We start from the raw sequence: 27,815 nt of genomic DNA on the forward strand, positions 1-27,815 counted from the left end.
TGTCATGTAAAGCACTGCTGCACATGGAGGGTAACAGTGTAGTTGATAATGCTAATTCTTCAAATGTGTACACTACAACACAGCTTAATCCACCTTGTATGCAGACTACTAAATGCAGAGTATCCTGTGATTACTCTATATAGTACCCGCTGTGTGTGCATAACTACCACAGTACAGTATCCCATAGAAGGGGGGTACGGATGTCATATGCCGACTGGATACGTAATTATAAACCCTGCATACATAACCCTACAATTCGGGGAAGGTACGAGAGGGGCAGGGAGAGGGAAGTCTGACAGCTGATGCTGATCTGTGCCTGGGCAACGTCCTAACACAGCTGAGAGTCTCAGTTCTGACACTGCGGGAATGCGGAGGCAGAAGGGCTGTGTGAGGCCCCCTGAGAAGCAGCCAGTTACCAGGGTCTGCGGTGTACGCATTGTATGACGCAGAATGTGTGACGTCAGAGTGACGCCTACCCCTGACATACGTTACACTTTCTCAGAAAGGTAAAAACCAGGTTTCCAATGTAGAAACCCTTAGCTCTGGGCATTTCTTCTGCAAAAAGGATGTGTAGACATGGGGAAGATAACCCCAGAAAAGGGTTCTAATAAAGTAATGAAGAGTTCCTCAGATGTGAGATCCCCCAAGATAACATGTAAGAAATGTTTTCTTCCTTCCCATGAGACTGACCAGAAATTACTAACTTTAATTAGTTCCCCAGACAGGTGAGAGGTGGCAATGGTGAGGTATATAAGGCTGTGTGTGAGTGGGAGACACACTGTGCATCATACACTGAGTCACACAGCATGTGATCACATACAGGTAAGAGATGCACATATGGCCATGTCTAATTCCTAAGAAAGGTCTTGTAGAGACTATAGCAGCAAACATAACATCCTCATCCAGCAAAGGAACAGCTCCCTTCCCAGCACAGGATGCTCTCTGGTGAGTAATGATACGCAGTACTGATTATATTTATGCAGCCAATACATATATGTACCGTTCAGTAGGGAGAGGAGTTGCAAAGTCTTATTGCTGTTTCCTGTAATAAATGTAAGAAAACAAGAAGAGGCTCTAAGATCCCAGAGCAACATATCATCAGGGTTCTGTAATGGGGGAAGGGCTCCTGTCAGTGTCTGATCTTCTTTATATCACAAGAGATAACCACGGGAGACTTATTGTATTATATTTGTAATGATCTATCAGGATGTGATACCTATTTTTCTGTTTTCGTCCATCTCTTTGTCTCGCACTTACAGTACATCCTGCAGGGGAAGAATCTCAAATTTAAAATGTGTAAAGTCTTGATATGTTTTTTCTTTAATTAGCCAATGACAATATATTTTACTCTGCTATTCTACTCTCTCCCTTTATTGTAACACATTACTTTGGGGCTTTATACAGTATGATTGAGCACCTTTATCAATATTTAAAGTAGTATGGCTCAATGTTACATTAGAGCACAGTATAATATTATTTTTATTAAAATGATATGAGGCAAACCAGTGATAACAGATGGTATATATATATTTATTTTCTTCATCCGTGTGTGTTTTTCCTTAATGTTACATACACACAGATACAGTAATATAAACCTTCAAACATTGTTTGTCATTTTGTTCATAGAAAACTTATACAATACAAAATTGTGCAATGCCAGGATATTTTCTACATTTAACTCCTACAATGTAACACACACGTTCCCGTCCCTAATCCCCACATTACATGGCACTGTGTTATTCCATGCTGCATTGTTCTGTCCCATTCTCCCTGCCATGTATTTCCCTTATTCCTGTTCAGATATATCACAGTTTTTGTGGCTTGTACATTTGTGTTACCCGTTTCAGGAGAAGCTAATAAGGTGAGAAATCTGTGTCTGTTTACCATTTTCTGAGACTTTTCTTAGTGCCTCTTTCTAAAATCTGATTGCGGATCTGTTTTTGTCACATTGTTCTTCAAATGTTCAGGGGAGCGCCAGTGTTCACATCGACGTCATGAAAGAAACAATAGAAACGACATAGTGTAGTACAATTTCAACCAGATTAATTGTTGTTTAAGTGAAAAATAGTTCCACTCACACTTTCCTCCTTTTAAATAAAGCAGCACAGAGATACTTCTCTCTCTGAATAGAGCAATGGATCACATCCATATGTTTTTATTGTTCTATTTTTAATACAATTCAAGACATACTGCGCAATTAGCATTTTCCTGGGTACACCAACCACGGATGGGAAGGATTCACTATCAAAGGGGTTTCATATGCAGAGTTCCTGATCCATTGCTCTATTCAGAGAGAGAAGTGTCTCTGTGCTGCTTTATTGAAAAGGAGGAAAGTGTGAGTGGAACTACTGTATTTTTCACTTAAACAACAATTAATCTGGTTGAAATTGTACTCCACTATGTCACTTCTATTGTTTCTTTCATGATGTCGATGTGAACACTGGCGCTCCCCTGAACTTTTCAAGAACATTTGGATCCAACAGACTAGAGAACAGTCGTTTTTAAGGGTTTTCTGAGCAGCTTTTCAATTAGCACTGCACACTTGGTGGTGTAGAAGATTTTATTGTAGACTTATAAGTCACTATTTCTATTCACTAATTGATCACAGTTCACTTTATTATTTATTTAAGTCACTCTAATATAGTTTTATATAAGTTTTTTTTCACATATATGGACACTATGCACTAAGTAAGTGCCAAAACAATTATTTCTTTCTTTGTCACATTGTATCAGAGTTACCAGTTCTCTTCGTATCTCTTCTGTCCTCGGCGCTGATGTTTTTATCCAGTCTCTCATTGCCAGTGCCGCCGACAGCTTTCATGGGGCCCAGGACTAGAGTTTCCACTGAGCCTCCATGTCAGCAGCCTTACTGTCACCCTTCTTACTCTTCCCCCCCTTCCTCTCACCCCTGTATTTCTCTCCCTCTTCTCACACCCACATCCCCCATGTATCTCCCCCCTCCTATTTCCTCACACCCTCGCCCCCTCATATACCTTCTTCTCCTCTCATATACACCCTCTACCCCTCATATACCCTGTCCTCCCTCTCATATACACCCTCTACACCTCCTTACTTTTACTTGAAGAGTGATTACATATTTCTAAAGAAGTAAATGACACCGATATGTTTATTAGATTGATCCTTTTTTTAGATATTTTTCTTGAAAACCGCAGGACTTTTAGCACGCAAAAAGGTATGGGATAAGGGTGGGAAAATAAGTATGGGGGGGAAGGATAAGGATAGGTAAGAGGGAGGGAAATAGGTACAGGATAAGGGGGGGATAGGTACAGGGTAAGGAAGGGGAGAAATGGGTAAGGGGGGGAAATAGGTATAGGTAAGGGGGAATAAGTACAGGGTAAGGCACAGGAGAATTAGGTGTAGGGTAAGGGGGAGAGAAATAGGTATAAAGTAAGGGGAGAAATAGGTATAGGTTAAGGGAGAGGGGAAAATAGGTATAGGGTAAGGGAGAATATAGGCCAAGTGGGGGAATAAAAATTATGGGGTATTGGGTGGAGGTATTAGCCTTGGTGACAAGGGAAAAAAGGTATGGGGTAATGGGGGTGAGGTATGGGGTAAGGGGGTGAGGGAAAGAGGTATTGGCTGAGGGGAGTTACAGTACCTAGGTATGGGGTAAGGGGGGTGGAGGTATGGGGTAATGGTGAAAAATAGGTATGGGGATGAAAGGCAGAGAAAAGGTATGGGGGAATAGATATAGGGTAAGGGAAATAGGTATAGAGTAAGGGGGGAATAGGTGTAAGGTAAGGGGGAATAGGTACAGGGTAAGGGGGAAAATAGGTATAGGGTAAGGGGGAAAATAGGTATAGGTAAGGGGGGAAATTAGGTATAAGGTAAGGGGAGGGGGAGAAATAGGTATAGGGTAAGGGAGTGGAGGGAATAGTTACAGGGTAAGGGGGGAATAGGCATAGGGTAAGGGGGAATAGGTACAGGGTAAGGGGGAGAAATAGGTATAGAGTAAGGGGGTATAGTGTAAGGTGGAAATAGGTTTAGGGTAAGGGGGAGGGGAAAATAAATATAGGGTGAAGGGGGAAATATAGGGTAAGGGGGGAGAATAATTATGGGTTAAGGGGGGTATTGGCCTGGGTGAGGAGGAAAAAAAAGTATGGGGTAATGGGGGTGGGAGGAAGGTATGGGGCATGGGGGTGAGGTATGGGGTAAGGGGGTGAGGGAAAGAGGTATTGGCTGAGGGGAGTTACAGTACCTAAGTATGTAGTGTTGGGCTGGAGGAGGAAGCAGGAACATGTGGGTGGTGAACCCTCCAAGGCTCAAGGAGGGGGCTGTGAAGGGAACTGAAACAGCCCACAGAGGGGCCCTTTGAATACAAACCTTCTGTAGTGTGTTCACATGTATTTTTAGGATATTACGGGAATATTGTGTCACCTTGTTACAAATGTTGCTATTTTCCCACATTCTCATACACAATGCCTTTTCCTCATTGCACTTTGGGCAATGTCCATGTTCCTCTTTGCAGGCGTATATCCTTTGCTCCGGAGACATGGAATCTCTCTTTAGAATGGTTACAGTATCTGCGTCTCCTGTAATATTTCCCCACTTAGAGACTTTAAATGAGCATTTTGATGTTTGAAAAGTTTTTGTAATGTCAGCTCTGGGAAATCTCTCTACTAGACTCTGTATGTATTCCTCATATCTTTTCTTTATTAGCCATCAGAATCACATTATACATCATGTTTTGTTTGTATTTTAATGCCTTTGTTATATTAAAAGCCAGGTATCTTTTTCCCAGAAGTCTCCCTGTTTCTGAATGAGCTCATTTACATAATGTCTTGCCTGTAGATATGAGAATAGGTGTGTTAGGAAGGCCAAAACTTGGTTTGATTTGGTCAAATATCGAAACCACATGTTTCTGTTCATTGATTAAATCTTTTAATTAAGAAGAAAAGATGTCCTCCGGCGCGTTGTCTCGAGTATATTCATTTTAGTCCAAAAAAATAAATAAGAGAAGATAGCAATGTATCAATAGAGGTTAATTAACCATTGAAGTTCATACATTTGAATTCATGCACTTACAATTTTGCATAGCTTGTGTTGTAATTCTTTTCGTAACCGGGGTTTTAGGCTTTGGTCCTGCTGCGCCTGGCGGCACGCATGACCGCGTGCGCGCTACTCACCATCTGCTTGTATCCTCCCGAGCCAGTCCCAGTCCCTCTTCCCTGCAGGGCTCACTACACGCTGTGACGTGTCAGCCACCAGGGGATGCAAGAGAATTATAATCCCGAGCTGCAACGCATCACGTGGTGTGGCAGTGAGCCAATGAGGAGATGAGGAGGGGAGGCTTCGGGGAGCGGGGGAAGCAGCGATTTGTCTTCCAAATGAACTCTGCAGCACCAAGGGAACCCCCCTGCTCCCTCCCACAGACTCTCTCCTCATACTGTTTTAGCTGAGACAGAGGGAAGCTCTCCTCATACTGTGTGAGCCGAGACATAGACCAGAGGGAAGACCCTCCCCCCCGCTAAATTAAGGGGAAGGAAGGCGCTGGATGAAGAAGAGGGGCACAGCAGATTAACCCCTATAGTGTCTGCAGATGCAAAGGGGGAGGTGGGGGAGGGAACCCCTGGCAGAGACAGTGTAATGGCCCCGCCCCCTGACGTTATTGCCACGCCCACCCAACCCATTTTGGCCACGCCCCCCGCCCCAGCTCCCTACAGACCACAGATAGCTGTCAAGTGCCTCTCCACGTGCCGCCTGTCTGCAGTGCGGGCGCGTGGTCTGAGGCAGCGGGGCCTTAGCCTTAGAGATTAATCTAGACAGGCTAGGTCTCCAATACATATAAAGTTGCAATGGAAATAGAAGAGAAAAAATTATGGCAGCCCGATTAAAACACCATCTCCCAAAGATCCATAAGTCTCTGACCTGCCCTCCTGGCAGGCCGATTATATCGAGCATTGGATTTTGGGAGATGGTTTATCAAGATATGTAGATTGTTTTTTGCAACCTTTGGTTGGTCAATTGCCTTCTTATCTTATGGACTCCACGGATATCCTCAACACCCTTCACGACTTTATTTGGTCTCGCACATATATTTGGGTTTCTCTTGACGTCACATCACTTTACACCATTATCAATCACCAGCACGGCATTTCTGCCATTCAGTATTTTTTGGACACTTTCTATATCTCACCAACACAAAACACATTTATCACAGAATCCATTTTATTTTTATTAACTCACAATTATTTTTTATTCAATAATCAATATTATTTACAACGACGAGGCAGTGTAATGGGCACATCTTTCGCTCCCTCTTATGCCAACCTTTTCATGGGCTATTGGGAGCGCACACATATTTTCCTTGACACCAATCCTTACAAACATAATATTAAGTTTTACAGGAGGTACATTGATGACCACATTATAATTTGGGATGGTGGCATGGAATCTTTGGGGAGATTCGTGGAGTCCCTGAATACTAACATTTACAATTTACATTTTACTTATACTGCACATTTTAAACACATAAAATACTTGGACGTGCTGTTATTCATTGATATAGACAACTCTATACAAAGCAATAAATTTCAGAAGGAGAACTCAAGAAATACTCTCTTGAGGGCTACGGGTAGCCATCTAATACCAAGGATAAAAGGAATTCCAAAAGCTCAGTTTTTGAGAATAAAGAGAATCTGTTCGAATACTGAGATATTTATTGAGCAGTCCAAGGAATTGGCACACAGGTTCAGAGAGAGAGGCTATAAAAGCGATGAAATACAACTAGCATTTGAAAATGCGTTCTATACACCATGGTCAGATTTATTAAAGAGTACGTCAAAAAAGGGAACTAAGGAAAAATTTTACTGTTAACCCTTTGTGTATCACCAAATACAGTCGTCATTCAAATGACATTAAATCTATAGTACAAAAACATTGGCATGTCTTGAAACTAGACACACATGACGTCACTTCCGGTTTCCGGTTTGGGTGAGACGCATCAGTGAAACGCACGCCGAGGCGGAGGGGGGACTGATACAGCTACCTTGCACTGAGATCCGATATGTGATCAAAACGCTTGAATTCTTTTAACACATTGTGAGTGTATTGTACTTTCACTTACAATTTTAATAGAATTTTGTACAGTCTGCACTATGTTCGTTTCCTTATTATTCACCTAAGGTCCTCAGCATCCATCCACGTACACAGACCCATCTACACCACGGGCAGACGGGCTGTCCCTGAAAGATACATTTATGGGAACATTACTCACCATATACTTGTGAGTACATATCACACAGCACTATAAATATTTATTTATTAATATCACAATACTGCACCATCAGAAAATTTCTTCTGTTTTACATGATCTTGCGCTTCCCGATGATCTTCACCCCTTCCACGTCCACGGGATCGAGAGAACGACCCCCCACTGGGTTAAGCTGCATTCGCATGTGTTTGTATTAGTATCACTTTATTTTTATTATTTATACACTTGTTTATATAGGGATATAACTTTTGAGCGCCACATTGATATATATTTTTTTCACTTGAAACTAGACACAGCCTTAAAACCCTTTGTACTGTAAGTAGTCCTCCTAAATTTACCTTCAGGAGAGCTAACACTCTCTCCACTTACTTATCACCAAGTTTATTTACAACTCCTAAGAAATCTACTAAAGGTTTTCTACCACCTAAAGGATTCTACAAATGTGGTTTTTGTAATGTCTGCAGACATGCCAAACTAATTAAGTCTATATCTTCTAGAGTGACAAAAGATAAACATACAATTAACAAATGTATAACTTGTAAAACTGACTATGTTGTCTACACTCTCTATTGTGGATGCAGAAAAAACTATGTTGGGCGGACTATCAGACCATTACAAATAAGAATTATGGAACATCTGAGGTCTATAAAAAAGAAAGATCAAAATCTGCCCGTTTCCAGATATTTTTCCAGTTGTCCACATGGAAGTGTCGACAACTTTCAATTCAGTGGTTTGGAATAAATTCCATTGTCCATTAGAGAGGGGAATAGACAGAACAGTATCAACAAACGTGAGATGTTCTGGATATTCACCCTCAATACATTAGTTCGATCTGGAATGAATACGGAGTGTGAAATAAAACAGTTTTTGCCGATTAATATTAATGTAATCTAAGATGACTACTATCGTCTGATCTATATGTCTCTTTCAGCATTTGTTCCATAGACCTTCGACTAAATTGATCTTTCTTGGTCTATTTCCCAGCTACATTACTTAGGTTATCTTATATTTTAGAACATTGTGTGAGTCAGGTTCCTTTCTTATTCTCATCTTGTGATCAACTATACGCCTTAAGGGTTTTCCTATTACAGTGTGGTACATGAACTCTTTAAGAGTTAAAATCTCTTTGGTAGTGTGACAATTCGCTATCCTGGCAGTCGCAGACTGTCTCCTCATCCCAACAAACCTTCCGTGATGGATATCCAGGATGCACGGTTTTGTGGTCCCAGTACGCGTGCGCGGACCTTGCGCACTATGATCACCCTCCCACAGATTCGGATCCCGCCCCCATCTCTGTCACGCGACGTGTGCATTCGGCCAGCCACCCTGCTGACGCATGAGTCAAACTCGCCTCCGCTTTGAGGAAAGTCAGGACTGCCTTCAGGATGACGCACATTCTCAGCTCCGCCCTCTGACCTCCGTGATGCGCGGGTCAGCGCGTGACGGGTCACGCCCCCTCTAGTCCCAAGAATCGGCGTTGGAGTGACGCACGCTCTAAAACCCACCCCCTGGCCTCTGTGACACGCGAGGGACTGCACGCGAGCAGTTCCCCCCCTCATCCTCGATTAGGCTGCATCACAGGGCACACCTGTGTGCACCAGCAGCCAATCGGTTCTTACTTCCTGGTTCCGCCCTTACTTATTGGAGGCTACTCCTATTTATACCCTCAGTCTGCTACCATTCCTTGCTGAGCATAGTCATTCTGACGCCGTGCCTTGCCACATCCTTGTTCCTGAATCCTTGCCTTGCCTTGTATGCTGATTAACCTCTTGTTGCCTGAACCCTGCTAGCACCTTGGACTCCGCTTCTTTCCACTCCTGATCCGGCTTGTATGACCATTCTCAAGTCCTGACCTTGGCTAAGTACTCCAATGATCCAACAGTCTCCTAAGCTGAACCTGGCTACGTACCCCGACTATCCGATGCTCTCCAATCCTGAACTTGGCTACGAATTACGACGATACGAAACTCTCCACTCCTGAACCTGGCAAGTACCTTAACCATTCTCCAATCTATAACCCTGACCTGGCTTGAACGACAACTCTACATCCTAGGCGCGCCTGCGTGGCTGTGGGTCGGCGTTAACCAATTCCCTACATCAGCACGTGGTCGCGCTTTGTTTGTGGTGAGCTACACGTTACAGGTATATATTTAATTGGATATCATTCTCTAATCATGTGCAATTTAGGTTCCTTTCTCACCTCGATTAAAAGGTTTTTTTACAAACAAAAAACAAAGAGTTAAAAAATGTGCGATTCAGGTTCCTTTCTTATGTCTCATTCAGATTTTTCGGATCATTTGTATAAAAGTATTGTTGGTTTCATATTAACATCTGTGTTCCTAAGAAATTTAAATTTGGGGTTTATTGTATTACATGGTAACAGCTATTCATCATACTATGATGATATTCATCATTATATCATTTGCTCTATTATAGCGACCTCTAGTGTGTATTCAGGTTATTACAAACCAGGATTTAACATTTAACACTACACAAGCCTTGGAATGATCGCTCCGTTCTTTGGTTACATGTACAGTAACAGAGCGATATCAATGTATTAAGCCTCTGCTCACAAACTACCATTGTTTTATAGCTGGATACATAACTACATCAAAATTTACTTTGCTTTACTCTCACTACATTGACTTAAGTCACTATGGTCCAGTTTTGATTGTAAATTACATATACTAGTATTAATTATTTATAGTAGATTAAAGATATTATTATTAATCAAATAATAATAGGAGTCAAGGCTATGATTATTAAGTACTTCCATTAGCTTTCAATGATATATACATTTATTTGTTATATACCTTTTTATAATTTACTTCTATGTTTTGGATGTTTGTCTTTCTACCAGTCACTTAACATACAACTCTTCATTTGTAGGAGATGGCATTTTTTTATCGTGATTGGCTGATTACATTGTATATATATATAATTATTTATGTACTATGTATAGCTTGATTTAATTTGTCTGATTGTATGTGAATAAACATTTTTTACCTAGTCTGTTATATGTGTCTTGGTACTTTGTTGTTGTGAGACTGCAGGAGTTACCTCCTCTATTGCGTCACCGACAGACTCCCGTGATCACGTATCGCGGGAGATCCATGGGGCGACGCGTGGCGGCAGAGCATCGCGCGCAGCCAATCACTACAAATGCCGGCACATTCAAGGAGAACGCTACTTTTTGACAAAGTGCCCCAGGCACGAAACGCGTCAGAGCGTCCTCCTCGAGGTACTTGCGGCGGAGTTCTATGGATTGCAGATTCCAATAAAAGATCATTTTTAAGTGACCCAGTGGCATTAGTCTCTCCTTGGCACTTTAGTGTATGCAGTGCACGGCCATCTTCTCCCTGGCGGAAGAAATTCTACTTTGCTGAACCACTTTAATTTCAGCTCCGGGAACCCCCTGCTTCTGGAGATACTGTCAGGAAATATATGTTCCTTGTTCTCCTTCTCATCCTAGTTCCTTTCTGTCCACCGGGTGTGCTGCGGTTTTCTGTCTGCTCTGGGGTTCCTCTGTCTGTCTGTCTCTTGTTGCTCCTGTTCTTATAGTTTCCTGTTTCCCCTTGCCTTTGTTTTGTGTCAGACTCCTTATGCCCATGATTCTGCCGCAGCTTCTGTTCCTGTTCCTGTACCTGTTCTGTGTTTGGAGTCTTGTAACTTTTTTAAAGGGCCTTGCTGGTAATCTGACCTGTCCCTGTTTGTTCAGGAGTCTCCCTTGTGACAGAAAACAAATTCCACTTCTGGACCTCACTGGAACAGATCCCTTTCCTTCCTGCCTGCTTCAGCAGACCACATCAGCTTGGTTGAAGATAAGTACTTTTGTTTGTGTTTTGGAAATCCCTGTTGGGATCTTGAAGGTTTTTTTTGTTGCTGCAAAGTGTTCTGCAAGATTTATTGCGTTCATAAAGAAAAACATTTTGTTGAGGCTAGAACTGTTGCTGCAGAGACCAGTGCACCTTTCTTTGAGGTGTTTATTTGCAGTATCTAGGTTAACCCTTGCAGTAGCTGTTGTCGCCATTTCAGACTCTGACTTTCATTTCCTGGACAAGGTTTATCTCTCTCTGCATTTCTGGATGGGCCACTGCAGGTTTTCAGACTTACTTTTGATTTCTTTGCTTGGGTATACCACGGCTGGTTCTCAGGTTACATTTCAAAAGACTAAAATACTCCCACTATTTTGTTGCTTATGCCATGATTTTCCTGCTGTCTATGATATTCCTATGCTGGATTTTAAAAGTTTCAGACCTAACTGCAAGTTTCTCTGTAGTAGTTTCCTGCGGTCTATGATATTCCTATGCCTGATTTCTAAAGTTTCAGATTTATCTGCAAGTTTCTCTGTCTATGGTGTTCCTTGCAGTTTATGTTATCTCTGTGACTTATGCTAAGGTCTCAAATCTAAAAGTCATCTCTCTTATCTTTTTTTTTTTTCAACCAAAAAATTTTTTTATTGAGTGCATGGTACAATAATCACATTTTCTTCCAACCCATTATCGTATACAAAGGTATCCATAACAACTCTTTTTATAAGTAAATTCACAAAAGACAGACTGGGGTTACAAACAGACCAACAAGACCTACAGACAGACTACACCTGGGAGGAGGTAGGGAGGGGGGGGGGGAAGGAGGGGGGGAGGAGGCTGCCACAGCACGATTTCGACTCCTCTGGACTTATCATAGAGGCTATGGTTCTCGTTGAGGTCTGGATTTCTTGGGTTTAGTAGGCTTTTGGTCCCAAAGGGCTCGCAGTAACAGTAGTCATTATGTAGACTTCTGATCTCTTCTGTTGTGTTTTGACCTATGCTTATCTTTTTCTTTGCCTAGTCTAGTGAACCCCTAATCTTGTCAAGAATCTAAGGCCTTCTGTTCACTACACTTCATCCAAGGAGAACGCGTCCGCATCTATTAAAGCAGTATGTTGGAGGCGCTGACCTCTGGGATATCGTTCAGGTCTAGCCATGGTGACCATACTTTGAGAAAGTTTGTGCCGGTGTCGTTAACTAGACTCGTTAACTGTTCCATCCGGCAAACGTGCCAAATTCGGTTTCTGATTTTTGGGATATTTGGTAGATCCGGTTGCTTCCATAATGCTGCGAGTTCGCACCTCAGGGCAGTTGCAAAATGTGCAATTAATTTGTGCTTCGACCTGTTTAGCCCCGGAGTGTCTCTGGCCAGCAGAAACAACCAGGGGTCCAAAGGGATCGTGCAGTCGAGAATTCTCTGAAGCCAATTTCTGAGTTCCTCCCAGATTGGGAGTACTTTGGTGCAGCCCCACAGCATGTGTAGCAAGTTTGCCTGCTCCCCACATTGTTTAGGGCACAATGGGGGGTAACCTTTAACAAACTTTGACAATCGTGTTGGGGTCAGATACCACCTCATCAGGACTTTATACGCGTTCTCCTTTAATGTCATGCAAATCGAGCTCTTAGCTGCCGCCAGGCTGATTTGATCCCAGTCTGTGTCCTCTAATATGTCTCCTAGGTCTCTCTCCCATCTGTTCCTATATTTTAACGTCACGTCAGCGTCAGGAGTCGGACAGACTACCGCTTTATACATTGTAGAGATAAGTCCCTGGGTTCCTGTTCCAGTAGAACAGAGCTGTTCAAAATTGGTGCGTTTAGCGCGGTTTGGGAATTTATCATAGAAAGCTCTTAGCTGGAGGTATCTAAAGAATTCTGAATTTGGCATCGATTTTTCCGACTTAATTTGTTCAAACGGTTTGATAGATATCCTACCCTCCAGGTGTCGAAGGCGAGTGTAGCCCTTCTGTGTCCATATAATAAAATCTTTCCTCTGCAGGCCCGGAGCGAAATCAGGGTTTCCCAAAATTGGGGTCATCAAGGAGTGTTTTCTCATCAAAACATGCTTATATTTGCTTTTGTCCCATACTGCCAAAGAGCTGACAACTGCGGGGAGCGGATTTATGAAGTCTCTGCGGACTGAATTTGGGAGCCAGATCAGGTCCCGCAGTACCACCGGGGCACAGCAGGCCGCCTCCAGTTCCACCCATCGCCTTCGTATGGGATGGGTGTGCCACTGGATGATTTGAGTTAATTGGGCCGCTCTATAGTACGACAACAGGCAAGGTACCGCTAGCCCTCCTTTTGTAGTGGGCCTAATTAGTATGCTAGTTTTGATGCGGGGGGTTTTATTACCCCAGATAAATTTCACCATTGCGGACTGTAACCGAAGGATCTCTTCCCTGATTATAGGGACCGGAAGAGTCTGAAATAGGTACAGAATTCTGGGAAGGAGATTCATTTTTAGAGATTGAATCCTACCAATCCAGGATATGTTGTACCCTGCCCATTTCCGGAGATCGTCCTTCAGTGTCCGAATCAGTCTGGGGTAATTCGCTTTATATAGGGTGTCTGATTGGTTTGTGATATTTATTCCTAGATACTTTATGCAGGAGGTTTGCCATTTGAATTCAAAATTTACCGTGATCAATTTCTCAGTGGCTTTAGGTAAATTGATATTTAGGGCTTCTGATTTTGCCTGATTAATTTTAAACCCCGATATCGTGTTGAATTCCCTTAAAATTTGGAAAACGTTCGGCAGAGAGGTGAGGGGCTGTGATAGTGTGAGTATCACGTCATCAGCATACAGGGCCACCTTATGTAGCTGGTCACTGATTTGGATGCCTGTTATATTTGGACTGAGACGGATGTGCGCCGCTAGGGGTTCAATACAGAGCGCAAAAAGGAGGGGTGACAGAGGACAGCCCTGTCTGGTGCCGCTCTTTATCTGGAATTCTTCCGAGGGGAAGCCCTGGTGTCTGACCTTCGCCGTCGGTCCCTGATATAGAGCGAGAATTGCCTCTATCATTCTCCCTCCCAGCCCGAACGCCCCAAGCGTCTCCCTCAAGTAGGGCCAGTCAATTCTGTCGAACGCTTTTTCAGCATCCAAACTAAGCACCATAGACGGGATACGTTTTTTCTGTGCCAGATCAATTAAGTCAATAATCCGTCTGGTGTTATCAGCTGCTTGTCGACCACATATGAACCCCACTTGATCGGGATGGACCAACTTGGACAACACCTGGTTAAGGCGATTAGCTAACAGTTTCGAGAAGATTTTTGTGTCAGAGTTTATTAACGAGATGGGCCTGTAGCTTTTACAGTCCGCTGGGTCTTTTCCCTGTTTGTGGATTACTGAGATAGACGCCTGGAGCATCGAGCCCGGGATGGGGGCACCATCCAAGAAGGAATTACAAAGTTTTAGTAAATGAGGAGCTAATATTTTACGGAATTTTTTATAATAGAGATTGGAAAAGCCGTCTGGGCCTGGGGCTTTGGCTGCTTTCAATGACTTCATTACCTCCATGAGTTCCTCGATAGTAAAATCAGCCTGTAGTGCGTCCCTCTCCTCTCTGGTTACTGTAGGCAGTTGTGCCTCGGCCAAGAACGTCTTTAGCCGTGCTTTTGTGGTTGGCGTATGTGCCACCTTAGCCCCATCGTATAGGGTCTCATAATATTTTTTAAATTCATTGACTATTTTTTTTGGGTCAGAGGTCAGATCCCCTTGTTCTGTTCGAATTGTCTGAATTTGGGAGATTTGGTTTTTGTCTCTTAGTTTGTTGGCAAGTAGGGTATCTGGCCTGTTTGCTTTCTCAAAATATTTCCGCTTAGTCCATGTCAGCTCTTTCTCAGCACGGGAGGTTAACAAAATATTCAGTTTAGTTTTAGTGTCTAGCAACTCCTTAAGGGTCATTGCGTCTTTATTCTTTTTATGTCGAGTCGAGAGGACTGCCAATTCTGCTTGCAACTGATTGATTTTTTTTGTCCTTCTCCCTCTTTCGCCTGCTTGCAATCCTCATGAGCTCTCCTCTCAGAGTCGCCTTATGGGCCTCCCATAAGGTAGCCTGCGATGTCACACTTCCTAAGTTCTCCTGAAAATATTCCCTGATTTTATCCCCTACGTTTTGTGCAATTGCGGGGATTTTTAGCAATACTTCGTTGAGCTTCCAGTTCGCTCCTGGTCTGTCCAGAATAAAATCAGTGCACCGCAGCTCAATCGGTGCATGATCTGACCACGAAATATCGTGGATGCCCGAGTGGGAGATCTGTGGAACCATTCTACTGGATACAAACAGGTAGTCTATCCGACTGTAGCGGTCATGGGGGTGGGAGTAGAATGTAAACCCTTTCTCTTGTCTATGTTGTTCTCGCCAAATGTCAAGTAGATTATTGGTGCGCAGCCCTCTATTCCACGCTTGTCTTATCTTGGAGCTATTTTTCCCGCTTGGGGTGCATCTATCCAGTATAGGATCTAGTGTTTGGTTGAAGTCGCCCCCTAGTATTACACAGCCCTGTGCTAACCTCTGAAGTATGGCGAAGAATCTCTCAAGAAAAGCTTCCGTACCTTCGCTCGGAGCATAGACGTTTGCCAGCGTGATTGGTTGACCTCTTATTTCACCGCTTACAATGAGAAATCGGCCGTTGTAGTCTCTTTTAATGGTCTTAATCGTCAAGGGCAAATGGTCATGCACCAGGATGGCTACCCCTCTCTTTTTTTGTGTGGCTGAGGCTGAGAACCAGTTCTTAAACCTATAATCTATAAATTTTGGTGAACTAGATTTAGAAAAGTGAGTTTCCTGCAGGAGGATGATGTCAGGGTCTGATTTTTTATAGTCCGTCATAGCTAATCTGCGTTTCCCTGGGTTGTTAAAGCCTTTGACATTATGTGATATGATAGTAATCCCTTTATTCATGATTGCGGTTCCAAACCTTCTCTCCTATGTTAGCGACCATCTGAGCCTCTGGTGTCCGTGATGAGGATGCCGGGTGATCCTGTGGTTGGGTCCGTCTGGCAGCGTGCTGGAGCCTTGGGATGGGAGTACAGAGGGGAGCACACTGGGGAAACATATACAAACATATTTCAACATTTATTTCAGCACATAATAACTGTCCGGGGAATGGGCGGGAACTAGCCCCCCCATTCTCCATCGTTGCCCTCTTCAGGCGTACAGCCTGGACGGAGTTCGGGATGGCCCTCCTTCCCCCTCTCCCGTCCTTCGTGGCTGGCCTAAATGGGACTTTCATGGGCCCCTCCTGGGTCTCCTCACCCATGCCCATGTGGAGACTCATTCACAAAGCCTTTGCGGGGGACAGCATCCCTCCCCCCCTCCCTTGCTTGTGCAGCGGAATATTGTAACGGCAATGCTGTGTAACTTAAGTTGATAACTATAAGATCAACTCCGAACTCTTTATTATTTTTTTTTTTTTTTTTTTTTATAAGAGTAATGTATACAGTGTAGGGAATAACTTGTAGGAAATAACTTCTTGCCCCTGCTCGCTAGACTCTCTTGTGTGTTACCTGTCTGACTCAGTGTCTGTGCAGCGTTTCAGCTAACTGTTGCCCTGGGAAGCTATGTGTGTGGTGAGAGGGTTGTTGTTATGCTGAAACTCTCTGGTACTCTATTTGTGGGCCCTGAGCGAACCCTCTTGCCGTGTCTGGGGTCGCCCTGCTGCTTGCCTGCCTCTATCTAGTTCGTAGAGATAAGTCCCAGCCTCCCCCCTCTCTCCTGTTGCCCGCTGAGTGTCCGGGTGGGTCTCCCCTCTCATGTCTTAGCTTTCGCCTGGCCAGCTTAGTTGCTATCCGCTCTGCTTGCGGTTTATTGCGTCTTCCGCCATGTTCTTTTTAGTGGGGCTGTGTGCGCCGGACGCCTTCCGCCGGTTGTTCCTTTCCGGCGCCGAGTGGTGACGCTCTCTGTCCCTCTGTTCTGTTTGCCTCCTCCAAGATGGCGTCTGGACCATTTCCGGCAACGTGCTTCCGGCGGCCGCCATTTTCCCTCGGCCAGCCCGCGAAGAAGGACGTCTCCTCACCTGCTCCCGCGTCAGGAACTCCTCCACTTCCGCAACGAAGCCATGCGGTGAGACGCTTGCTGCGACGCAATTCTTGGCGGCTTGCGTTCCACCTCGGATCGCCATTTTCAGCTACAGGTAGGAGTTTGATTTTACTTTTTCAGGTGGCTAGGATAGTCCTTTTACTGGTATTTACCGCAGGGTGATGACTTGAGCAGGTCTTGTGGCTAGCTCTTTGGCAGATAAACTGGTGGGCAAACCGTAACCCCCATTATTAAACTGGAACTATGTTCAACTTTAAGTAGGTATTTTTCTCAGGATATTGCGGGATTCATCGGGCCTCAGGGGATTTTGGAGGCCTTACGGTGCTCCATTCTGAATCCTCTCGCACCTCTCGCCTAGGACTTTGCATCGGGCCCTCCTTCAGCCCCAGTTTGTTTAAGAATTCCTCGCTTTCTGCTGGGTCCTTGATTGTTATGGCCTTTCCGTTCCGTAGGACCATCAGGCCGAACGGAAAGGTCCACCGGTATCGCACTGCTCGGTCCCTCAGCACTTTAGTAACCGGGTGTAGTGTTCTTCTTCGTGCGAGGGTGATCGGTGATAAGTCCTGGAATAGTTGTATTGTGGTTCCCTCGAACCGGCATGCCCCTTCCGCTCTTGTGCATTTGAAAATAGCTTCTCGGGTTTTGAAATAATGCAGCCTAGCTATAATATCTCGCGGTTGTTCCATCGCGGCTGGGCGGCTTCTTAGGGCTCTATGGCAGCGGTCCATGGCCCTTTCTGTGGCAGGGATGTCAGGCAGCAGTGTTTCTAGCCACCTGGTTATATATTCTTCAGCATCCGTGACCGACTCTGGGACCCCACGTACCCTGATGTTGTTTCTTCGGTCTCTGTTGTCGGCATCTTCTTGCCTGTCTAATATCTCTGCAATCTGGTATTGCATGTGTGTGGTTTTTTTTTCTGTCTTTTTAATTTGTTTGGATGCGGCCGCCATCTTTTCTTCTAGGGCCCCTGTTCTCTCTCCCAGCCCCTGGACCTCCTTCTTCATATCTTCGAGCCCCACGTAAATCATGGTCTTCATGTCTTGATATAACCTATCAAAATCACATATTCTGACCGGCATCTGGGTGGGCTCATGCGGGGGGTCCTCGTCCCTCTCCGAATCGGATCCCGCTGCAGATTCTGGCGGCCTTGTTGCGGCAGCGCCTCGTGGGGTAGAGCGACCCAGGTATCTTCGTAAATCACCCTCTTTCTTCTTTTTGGCTGTTAGGGGTGCCATCACGGGAGTATCCACTGCCCTATTACCCTTTTTTTCCCCGATTTTCCTCGGTGATTATTGCCGTTTTTTTAGTGTTTAGGGAGGTGGGGGATGGAGCTCTGACTTTATGCTACCATCCGCTCCAGCCTCGCGCATGCGCCTCCTCCTCTCTTATCTTTTGTCCCGCTGTTGTGCCTACAACTTCTGTTGTTCATTCCAATACTTCTGCTTTAAAGACACATTTCCTTTTTACTGGTTTTCTTGGGAAGTTTTGGGTTCCCCATGTCTGAAGCTATGGCTCCCACTTTGAAAACAGTCTTGAGCAACAAAGGTGAACACAGTACCACTGATTCTTCAGAGATCTCAAAATAGAAAGAAAAAGAAGTGAGGAGGTGTTACTGTGGAAGTTGCAGAAGGAATTAAGGATGAAACTTTTTAACTCGGGAAAGTCTTCATTAGACGAAAGAGATATGCTGCAGCCTAAGACAATTGACATAATCATCCCAGGAATAGTGGAAAAGAAATATGACACCTTTAACCAAGAGCCCTAACCCAGGCACTTCAATCCGCAAGGAATTAGATTGCCTCTATGGACAACTAAATAAAGAGCAAGAGGCCAAGGCTGCACTACAAAAGTGTCTATCCTCAGCAATTGCTAAATGTGCATGTAGAGGGAGAGGGGGAGTGGCCCGGTATTAAAGGGGCTGCACCCCATATGGCCACCCCATGACCTCACCCGGGAGGCAAGGGGTTAACTGGACTGCGCTCCAGTAATGTGGTTTACACCTTGCTATGTCATGAAAATGTATGTTCCCCTGTTCCCATGCTTCATTATAATGTCAGTGTCTGCACCACACACACACTGGGATCCATCCAGGATAACTATAGTTGTATAGTGATTATAGCCCTTTGTTTAATTTTCCCGCCTTTTCAGGCACCATTTTGCAGGGTCCCATAGGCCGCCATTGAAGCTCCATTCATTTCAATGGCGGATCTAGCTGTTCTGGACCTGTTTCCCTCAAAGACCAGCAGATGGCATCTGAGAGGAGGAGCGGCGGTTTCCCATTGTAAGTCAATGGGCTCATTGACTTCAATGGAGATTCCTCGACGGCGCTTTCCAGGAACGAGTTGGCAGCCATCCAAACCGCAAAACCGCAAAGCGGATACATTGTCTGAAAGAGAGCTTTCATCACTGATTAGTCAAGTTCAACGTCAAGTGGCGTGGGAAAAAAATTCTGTTTGCCCCTAGTTCCTAGGCCTCCCCTCACTCGACCACCACTGGGTCCCAGAATCCAGGACCCCCGGAAAGGGTCGTGCTGGCAGAGCGGGTCGCGCCATAGGTTCCAATGGCGGCGGCAGAAGCAGCACGAGAAAACGGCCAAGTCCGAAACCCTACAAATCATAGCCCATATCTCCAGTTCTGGAGGGTCCAGAGGGCCATGGTTTGGGGTGCCTGTAGTCACTGCTCCGGCATGGCTGCAAAACCATTCCTGACCCTCTCTGACCAACCCGACGGAGTATGGACCACCATAAAGGTTCGGGAGTTTTTCCCATAGACTTCAATGGCAGCCGGTTCCCATTGACCGGCTATGGCGGAGAAACCCCATAGGCTTCAACGGCGACGACGCCCCATTGAAAGTTTATGGCGGCAGACTCCCATAGCCGCCAGTGGCGGCGGATTACCGTTGAAAGTCTATGGCGGCGGAGCCCATTGTTTTCAATGGGGATTTAGTGAAAAACTGTGATTTATTTTACAGCGGAGAATCTTGTGTTAAAGTATGCCACGGTTTAAGTGGTATTTGTGTATCTCCGGTTCTGAAGGTTGCAGCGGGCTGAAACTTGGACCCTATAGTGTCCCAGTTCCAGCATTAAGGTCTGGGAAGTTTAAACCCGCTGTACCTAACGGAACCGGATATTTTAATACGTGTGTGTTTTAACTTTAATACTGTATTCCAAAGTGGGGATAAAAACCTGCGAAGATTCCTTCACACAAAGGAATGCAAATGGTCAGGGGGGCGACCCAAAGTCTAGGAACCAAGTACTGATCAAAAGACTCTGCCACTCTAACTGTTTACACGAGGGCGGAGAAGCATCAAACTGGAGTGGTTTGTAAGTGTTATATCTTACACCTACAAACAATGAAGATCCTGCCAGATACTTCATCTGGTAGACTGGCCGGCACCCCTGATTAGATGTGGGGCTACAGAAATGAGACCCTCAGAGTCCCAGTACGCATGGGCTAACTAGCGGGGGGGGCATGGGTTAAACTGTGTTCCCACGTTAGGGATTGGATACAGATAATTGTTCACCAATAGTCTGTATTCAATGTTAAGAATAGGGTTACAAAGGTATATAAACTGTTGTCAACCCTACAGTTCTTGTTCTTCTGATTACATCTTGAATGTTATCCGATTGCTGGAGAATTGCTATCTGATACTTCTTCATCCCCCAACCCTAAGTAAGTGTTACCTTCTTGCCTGTTAATTGTACTATATTGCTGTGTTCACCTATTTAAGGAATAAATATATTTTATTATATCTAAGCCTCGTTCAGTTCAACCCAGATATTTGGTGTATATTATATCTTGTCATAAGTTACCGTGACAGCGCATTAAAGGAGAAAGAAAAGCATCAGTTGGAGAGTGACATGGTGATCATGTCAAGCAAGTTGCAGAAGGCATTTACTGATGCTTCCCAAGACCAGAGCTCCATTGAGCACCTTAATAAAGCACTGGTGATCTCTCTTGAGGAAATTGACAGGCTCAATACAGAGCTTAAAGCCTCTCAAAATGATTTTCACGAGCTGAGAACAGAGATTGAAGCCACTCGGGAGGAGAGACGTTCTGTGAGAGAGGCCTTCGAAGAGTTAAATAGTAGGTTTGAAACTGTAAACAAAATGAGTAAGAACTTCTTTGTTCAAGTCAGTGAAGAGGATTAAAGACTCCATGAATTAGAAGAGGAGAAGAGACTATTGATAGAAGAAAAGTCAAGGATACAATTAGCACTGGAAAAAGCAGAGGGTGACTTGGAAAAAGAAAAGGATCAGTTGGAGAGTGACAGGGTGATCTTTTCAAGTAAGCTGGAGAAGGCCTACACTGATAATGCTCAGTACCAGAGTTTCATGGCTCAAGTTGGCGCAGAGCTGGAGGCATCTCAGAAAGAGGTTCACAGGCTTAGTACAGAGCTGGAAGTGTCTAAGAAGAAGAGTTTCCACTTCAACACAGAACAGTGTTCATTGAGAGAAATCTTCAAATGGTTGAATAGCAGTTTTGAAACTGCAACCTTAGAGTGCAAGAATCTCTATTACTGAGTCAGTGAAGGAGATTAAAGACTCCATGAATTAGGAAAGGAGAAGAAACAATTGGCCCAGGAAAAGTTAGACGTGCAGGCAGCACTGCAGAATGCAGAGAGAGTGCTGCAAGAAGGTGTCTCCTTGGAGCAGCGCACAAGAGCAGAAAATATGCTTCAGAGTCAGCTGCAAGAACTGAGTGCCAGTCTGCAGGACGCCAAGGAGAAACAGATGAATGCTGAGGAGAAGCAGCGAGTTCTGCAGGAAGAAAGTTTCCAGACTGCTAACAAAGTAAAGATGCTGCAATAGCATTTGAGTACCCAGTGTGTCCCCAGAGAACAGCATGAGGAGCTGAAGGCCACAATGAGCATAACCAGAGCCTTGCTGGTGGAGGAGCTTAGAGGCCAGGTAGCCTTGTATGAGAGGGAGCATGAGGCGGTCCAGAAACTGAAGCAAGAGTTAGAGGAGCAGAGACACTACTCCTACCAGTCAGTACACCCAGGAGAAAGAGACCTGGAAATGGCAAGCTGCTGAGTCCCTCGCAAAGGAATTGGCAGAGCTCCAAGACGTAATGAAGGATGTGTGGAAGCATGCTCAGAATGATCACAGTGAAGAGATGAAGTCTCTGAGAGGAGAATTGCAGGATGCACTCAACCAGGGGTCTCTCGCCGAGGAGTGGAAATTGTAGCAAAGCCTAGAAATGGAAGAGCTAGAGCTGGCAGCTGAATACACATCCCAGCAACTCACAGCACTGCAGGTACAGATCTCTGAGCTCAAGATACAGCTCGCCAAAAAGAAAGAGAGAGAGGAGGTGTCCGTATGTCAAGTCAGCCTGACACTGCGGTATGAGGTCAAAATGGCCAATGACTGCAAATTGCTGGACCACACAGTCTGTGAGAAAGCCCGGCTGCAGTTCGAGCTGGACAAGGTCCAGGAGGAGTACCGGCAGCTGCAGGTAAGAAATAAAGAAAAGGAACAAATTTAAGCTTTGCTCTGAGTAAGCTGGGAGATATGGAATCGCGACTCAACTACAAAGAAGTTGAACTGGTAACTGCATTAAGTGGGAAAAGAAGTGCAGAAGGGCAGCTTCAAGAGCTAAAAACTCAAATAGCTGCTCTTAAAATCTCATTAAGTGATACCACGAAACGGCAGTCAAAAAAAGAGACCCAGAGAGTGAACTCAATGTCCCCACTGACTCATATTGCGAGTCTGATGTCCCTATTCCTGGTGCCTGTGTTCCTGATGTCCATGCTCCTGCATTTAAATTGGACGCACCCATCTGGAGTTTCCTTGCAGCGCCCGATGTGCTGGTCGCTGGTCCTTGCACCGTCGCGGTGGGGACAAATACCTTACCCATCAAAAGACCACCGGAGGAGGGCTATCTCGAGTCTGCTTTCCATGAAGGACATCCTGCTGATCCTGGAAGGTCGTCCAGAGGAACTCCCTGGAGAGGGGTGAGTAATGTCAGGAAATAGCCCTGACCTATACATTCCTAGTTCTCCCTCTCCTCCCAGTTCCTTTCTGTCCACCGGGTGTGCTGCTTTTTTCTGTTTTCTCTTGGGTTCCTCTGTCTGTCTGTCTCTTGTTGCTCGTGTCCTCTGTCCTTATAGTTTCCTGTATCCTATTTCTCCTTGCCTTCGTTTTGTGTCAGACTCCTTATGCCCATGCTTCTGCCGCAGCTTCTGTTCCTATTCTGTGTTTGAAGGCCCTTGCTGGTAATCTGCCTTGTCCCTGTTTGTTCCCTGCTCTCAGTCCATGTTTCCTAGTCTAAGTCCCTGCTCCATAGTCTCAGTCCCTGCTCCCCTGTTCTGCTCCTGCCCTCCTGTTTCCGAAACTTGCTTGTGACCACGACGTTCCTGATTGCTTCCTGCTTCCGACCTCTGCCTGTGATCCCGACGTTCCTGCTAGCCGCCTGCCACCAACCTCAACCCGTGACCCCAACTCTTTTTGCCTACTCCCTGCTGTTCTGGCCACCAAGGTCCTACCCGCTCCAGGAATCTCTCTTGTGACAGATACTTACCTCCAGAAGGGGTAATGGTAGCCACTCTGGATGGGTAGCAGGGTTCACATAATGGCTGCTTTTCAATGCTCCAGCATCCTGCAGGCCAATAGGAAGCTGTGACTTAATCAAGTGTGGCCTCCTATTGGCCCACGTGAAACATAGCTTTCAAAAGAAGAGAGATACTGGATCCCCCTTTCGGAGGTACAGTACTGTAAGTATCTTGGATTGTTCCTTTAAAACATGTGAACAAGACCAAAATCAGCATGAAAATATTATTTAGTCTTCTAAATTTGAATAGAACTGATCTCTTCTCCAGCATTGGTTCATGTGTTCAATTGTGCTACTGTGTATTCTCTCTGCATCTTTAATATTGTGTTACTGTGCATCCTCTCAGCTCCTTTAATATTGTGTTACTGTGTATCCGCTCAGTACCGTTAATATTGTGCTACTTTGTATCCTCTCAGCATCTTTAATATTGTGTTATGTCTGGTTTTTCCAATGCAGGTGACTACAGGATCAACATAAGATTGGAAAACCAAACAATATTACATGAATTCTTCCTTCTTGGATTCTCTGATTTCCTAATGATTCAGTACATATTATTCCTGCTGTTTTCCTCCATCTATCTAATGACTTTGACTGGAAACCTTCTCATTCTTGTTCTTATCCACAATGAGGTCCGTCTTCACACCCCAATGTATTTCTTCCTTGGTAACCTGGCGTGTTTGGACGCCGGCTCTTCATCTGTCACTGTCCCTCGGATGCTCGCTGACTTGCTCACTGAAAAGAGAACAATTTCCCTAACGGCTTGTAGAGCTCAGGTATTTTTCATCTTTATTTTTGCCACTTCTGAGATCTTCCTGCTGGCAGTGATGTCCTACGATAGATACGTTGCCATCTGCCACCCTCTGCATTACAATCACGTCATGTCTTGGGATGTCTGTGCCCAAATGGCATCAGTGGCGTGGATGCTTGGATTTTCCCACTCATTGATACAGACACTTTGTACACACATGTTAACCTTTTGTGGCCCAAACATCATCCAAAGCTTCTTCTGTGAACTGCCGTTGCTGTTACAGCTCTCGTGCACTGACACCTTCATAAACATCCTGGTCATATTTCTTGCAGCGTTAATTTTAGGCTTATTAGCCTTAGGGTTCACTTTTATCCCATACATACAAATATTTCGCACAATCCTGGGGATCCCGACCAAGGAAGGGAAACACAAAGCTTTCTCCACCTGCGCGTCTCACCTGTCTGTGGTCTTTATCTTTTATGGGACTTGTTTTTTTACATATTTGCGACCCACACCAAGTCACCCTGGCATTGGTGATACTCTGGTGTCTGTTATTTATACAGTTATTAACCCTTTATTAAATCCCTTTATTTATAGTCTGAGAAACAAGGAGCTCAAAGGAGCACTTAGAAATACTCTGCACAAACACTTTCACATAGGAACAGACATTAGGCAGAACTTTGTAGATACTTTATGAATTCATGTCAAGCAGAGAAAGGGGCTTCTGGCCCCGATGGCATACATCCAAGAGTTCTCAAGGAGTTAAGCTCAGTAATAGCAAAACCACTATATTAAATATTCAAGGACTCCATTTCCACTGGCTCAGTACCACAAGATTGGCGTAAAGCAGATGTGGTGCCTATATTTAAAAAGGGAGCTAGATCACAACCGGGAAATTACAGACCTGTAAGCCTGACTTTTATAGTGGGGAAACTACTTGAAGGTTTAATACGGGATAATATTCAGGAATACCTAATGGAAAACAAAATTATTAGTAATAGTCAGCATGGATTTATGAAGGATAGATCTTGCCAAACTAACCTTATTTGTTTCTTTGAGGAGGGAAGTAGGAATTTAGACCAGGGTAATGCAGTTGATGTGGTCTACTTAGATTTTGCAAATCCTTTTGATACGGTTTCACACAAGAGGTTGGTGTACAAAATAAAGAAAATTGGACTCAGTAATAATATATGCACCTGGATTGAAAACTGGTTAAAGGACAGACAACAGAGGGTTGTCATAAATGGAACTTTTTCAGGTTGGGCTAAAGTCGTGAGTGGAGTACCTCAGGGATCGGTACTGGAACCCCTGCTTTTTAACTTGCTTATTAATGACCTTGAGGTTGGGATCGAGAGCAAAGTCTCCATCTTTGCTGATGATACTAAATTGTGTAAGGTAATAGACTCAGAGCAGGATGTAATTTCTCTTCAGAAGGACTTGGAGAGACTGGAAACGTGGGCAGGTAAATGGCAGATGAGGTTTGTAAGGTTATGCCTTTGGGATGCAAGAATAAAAAGGCGACTTACAAATTAAATGGAGATATATTGGGGGAATCCTTGATGGAGAAGGATTTAGGAGTGCTTGTAGACAGCAGGCTTAGCAATAGTGCCCAAATGTCATGCAGTAGCTGCAAAGGCAAACAAGATCTTATCTTGCATCAAACGGGTAATGAATGGAAGGGAAGTCAACATAATTATGCCCCTTTACAAAGCATTAGTAAGACCACACCTTGAATATGGAGTACAATTTTGGGCACCAATCCTAAGAAAACACATTATGGAACTAGAGAGAGTGCAGAGAAGAGCCACCACATTAATAAAGGAGATGGGCATTCTAACTTATGAGGAGAGGCTAGCTAAATTAAATTTATTTACATTGGAAAAGAGGCATCTAAGAGGGGATATGATAACTATATACAAATATATTCAGGGACAATACAAGGAGCTTTCAAAAGAACTATTCATCCCACGGGCAGTACAAAGGACTCGGGCCATCCCTTAAGGTTGGAGGAAAGGAGATTTCACCAGCAACAAAGGAAAGGGTTCTTTACAGTAAGGGCAGTTAAAATGTGGAATTCATTACCCATGGAGACTGTGATGGCAAATACAATAGATTTGTTCAAAAAAAGGTTGGACATCTTTTTAGATGGGAAAGGTATACAGGGATATACCAAATAAGTATACATGGGAAGGATGTTGATCCAGGGATTAATCCGATTGCCAATTCTTGGAGTCAGGAAGGAATTATTTTTTCCTCTTAATGGGGTTTTTTGTTTGCCTTCCTCCGAATCAATAAGTAAGTTTAGATATAGGATAAAGTATCTGTTGTCTAAATTTAGCATAGGTTGAACTTGATGGACCTATGTATTTTTTCAACCTCATCTACTATGTAACTATGTAACTATGTATGTGAGGGTCAGGTGGAATGATCAGGCTAAAAGGGGCCAATGTATCAATGTTATTATATATATATATATATATATATATATATATATATATATATATTTCTACTGTACATTGTATTAACCCATCTAATAACAGGACACAATTGCAAGTCTATACATGGGAATATAGAGTTGTAGAGTTGTTCACCAGCCCCTGACAGTGTCGATGTGTAACGTTTTGGAGTTTTCTGTTTATACTCACATCTGGTTCTATGTATCATCAAAGTTCTCTGCCACAAAGCATTTGCTTAAAACAAATTGGATTGTTTTCCTTCTGAAACATGTCATATTTCTACTGTTGTACATATAGCCCTGGTAGGTTTGGGATATTATTCTTCCTCCTCCTGTGCAATAATCCCTGGTAAGGGCTGGTTGCCAGGAGTAAATATGGGTTTGCCCCACCCACTGTAATTCAGTTGGTCAGAGAAGGTAGTGCTCATGCCTTGTGTCAATCAAGGGCACAGGGGTGGGACTACTTGATCTGTACTAAAGGAATTACCATTTCCTGTTTTAGAGAGTGCCTCTCCACTTTAGAGAGAGGACAGTTGAGTCCAGCAAGCTGCCAGGGCTCTGGTACGCTTGAGGCCCCCAGAGATATTCCTCTTACTCCACCAAGGAGTAAGTGAAGAGCACGGAGAGCTCCTAGGGCCCTGACTAGGAGTGTTTAGGAACATTCTGAAGGTGACAACCTTTGATTGCAGTGTGCTGTAACAGAGACTGTGCTGATTCAGGAAGGATCAATAAAGACCATCTGATTGTATCTATACCTCCTGCCTGAGAGTGGAGTATATTGGGAGGAGGGGGACATAACTCTTTTGCAGATACTCCACCCCACACAACTGGGGGCTGCACAAGATGGAGGCGCTGCACCATTAAGAAGAATTCGGGCACAGCCCCAGAAGCCTGTCCTGTTATTCCCCATGACATCGCGGAAGACTCAGGGCCCCCTGTTGCAAGCAGATACGCACCAGAACCATGT

The 27,815-nt window shown here is 44.4% G+C and overlaps 1 protein-coding gene across 2 annotated transcripts; it reads left to right on the top strand.

The window, feature by feature from the left end:
• The first annotated feature begins 798 nt into the window (after nucleotides 1-798).
• LOC142463026 (olfactory receptor 1G1-like) lies at nucleotides 799-27,815 on the top strand. 2 transcript variants are annotated; one of them, XM_075565234.1, is made up of 2 exons: nucleotides 799-945; nucleotides 24,102-27,815. In XM_075565234.1, the coding sequence occupies exons 1-2, from the start codon at nucleotides 936-938 to the stop codon at nucleotides 25,088-25,090; spliced, it is 999 nt and encodes a 332-aa protein (XP_075421349.1). In that variant the 5' UTR covers nucleotides 799-935; the 3' UTR covers nucleotides 25,091-27,815. The 2 variants fall into 2 exon arrangements, with proteins under 2 accessions (XP_075421349.1, XP_075421348.1); XM_075565233.1 differs by lacking the exon at nucleotides 799-945 and adding an exon at nucleotides 11,890-17,187.

This window comes from Ascaphus truei, chromosome 11 (assembly GCF_040206685.1).
Source record: "Ascaphus truei isolate aAscTru1 chromosome 11, aAscTru1.hap1, whole genome shotgun sequence".
Lineage (NCBI taxonomy): Eukaryota > Metazoa > Chordata > Amphibia > Anura > Ascaphidae > Ascaphus > Ascaphus truei.

Coding starts and splice junctions, on each gene's coding strand:
- LOC142463026 (XM_075565233.1), top strand. CDS start 16,986: ATGGCGTCTGGACCATTTCCGGCAACGTGCTTCCGGCGGCCGCCATTT. Junction 17,188..24,101: donor ATCGCCATTTTCAGCTACAG/GTAGGAGTTTGA, acceptor TTTCCAATGCAG/GTGACTACAGGATCAACATA.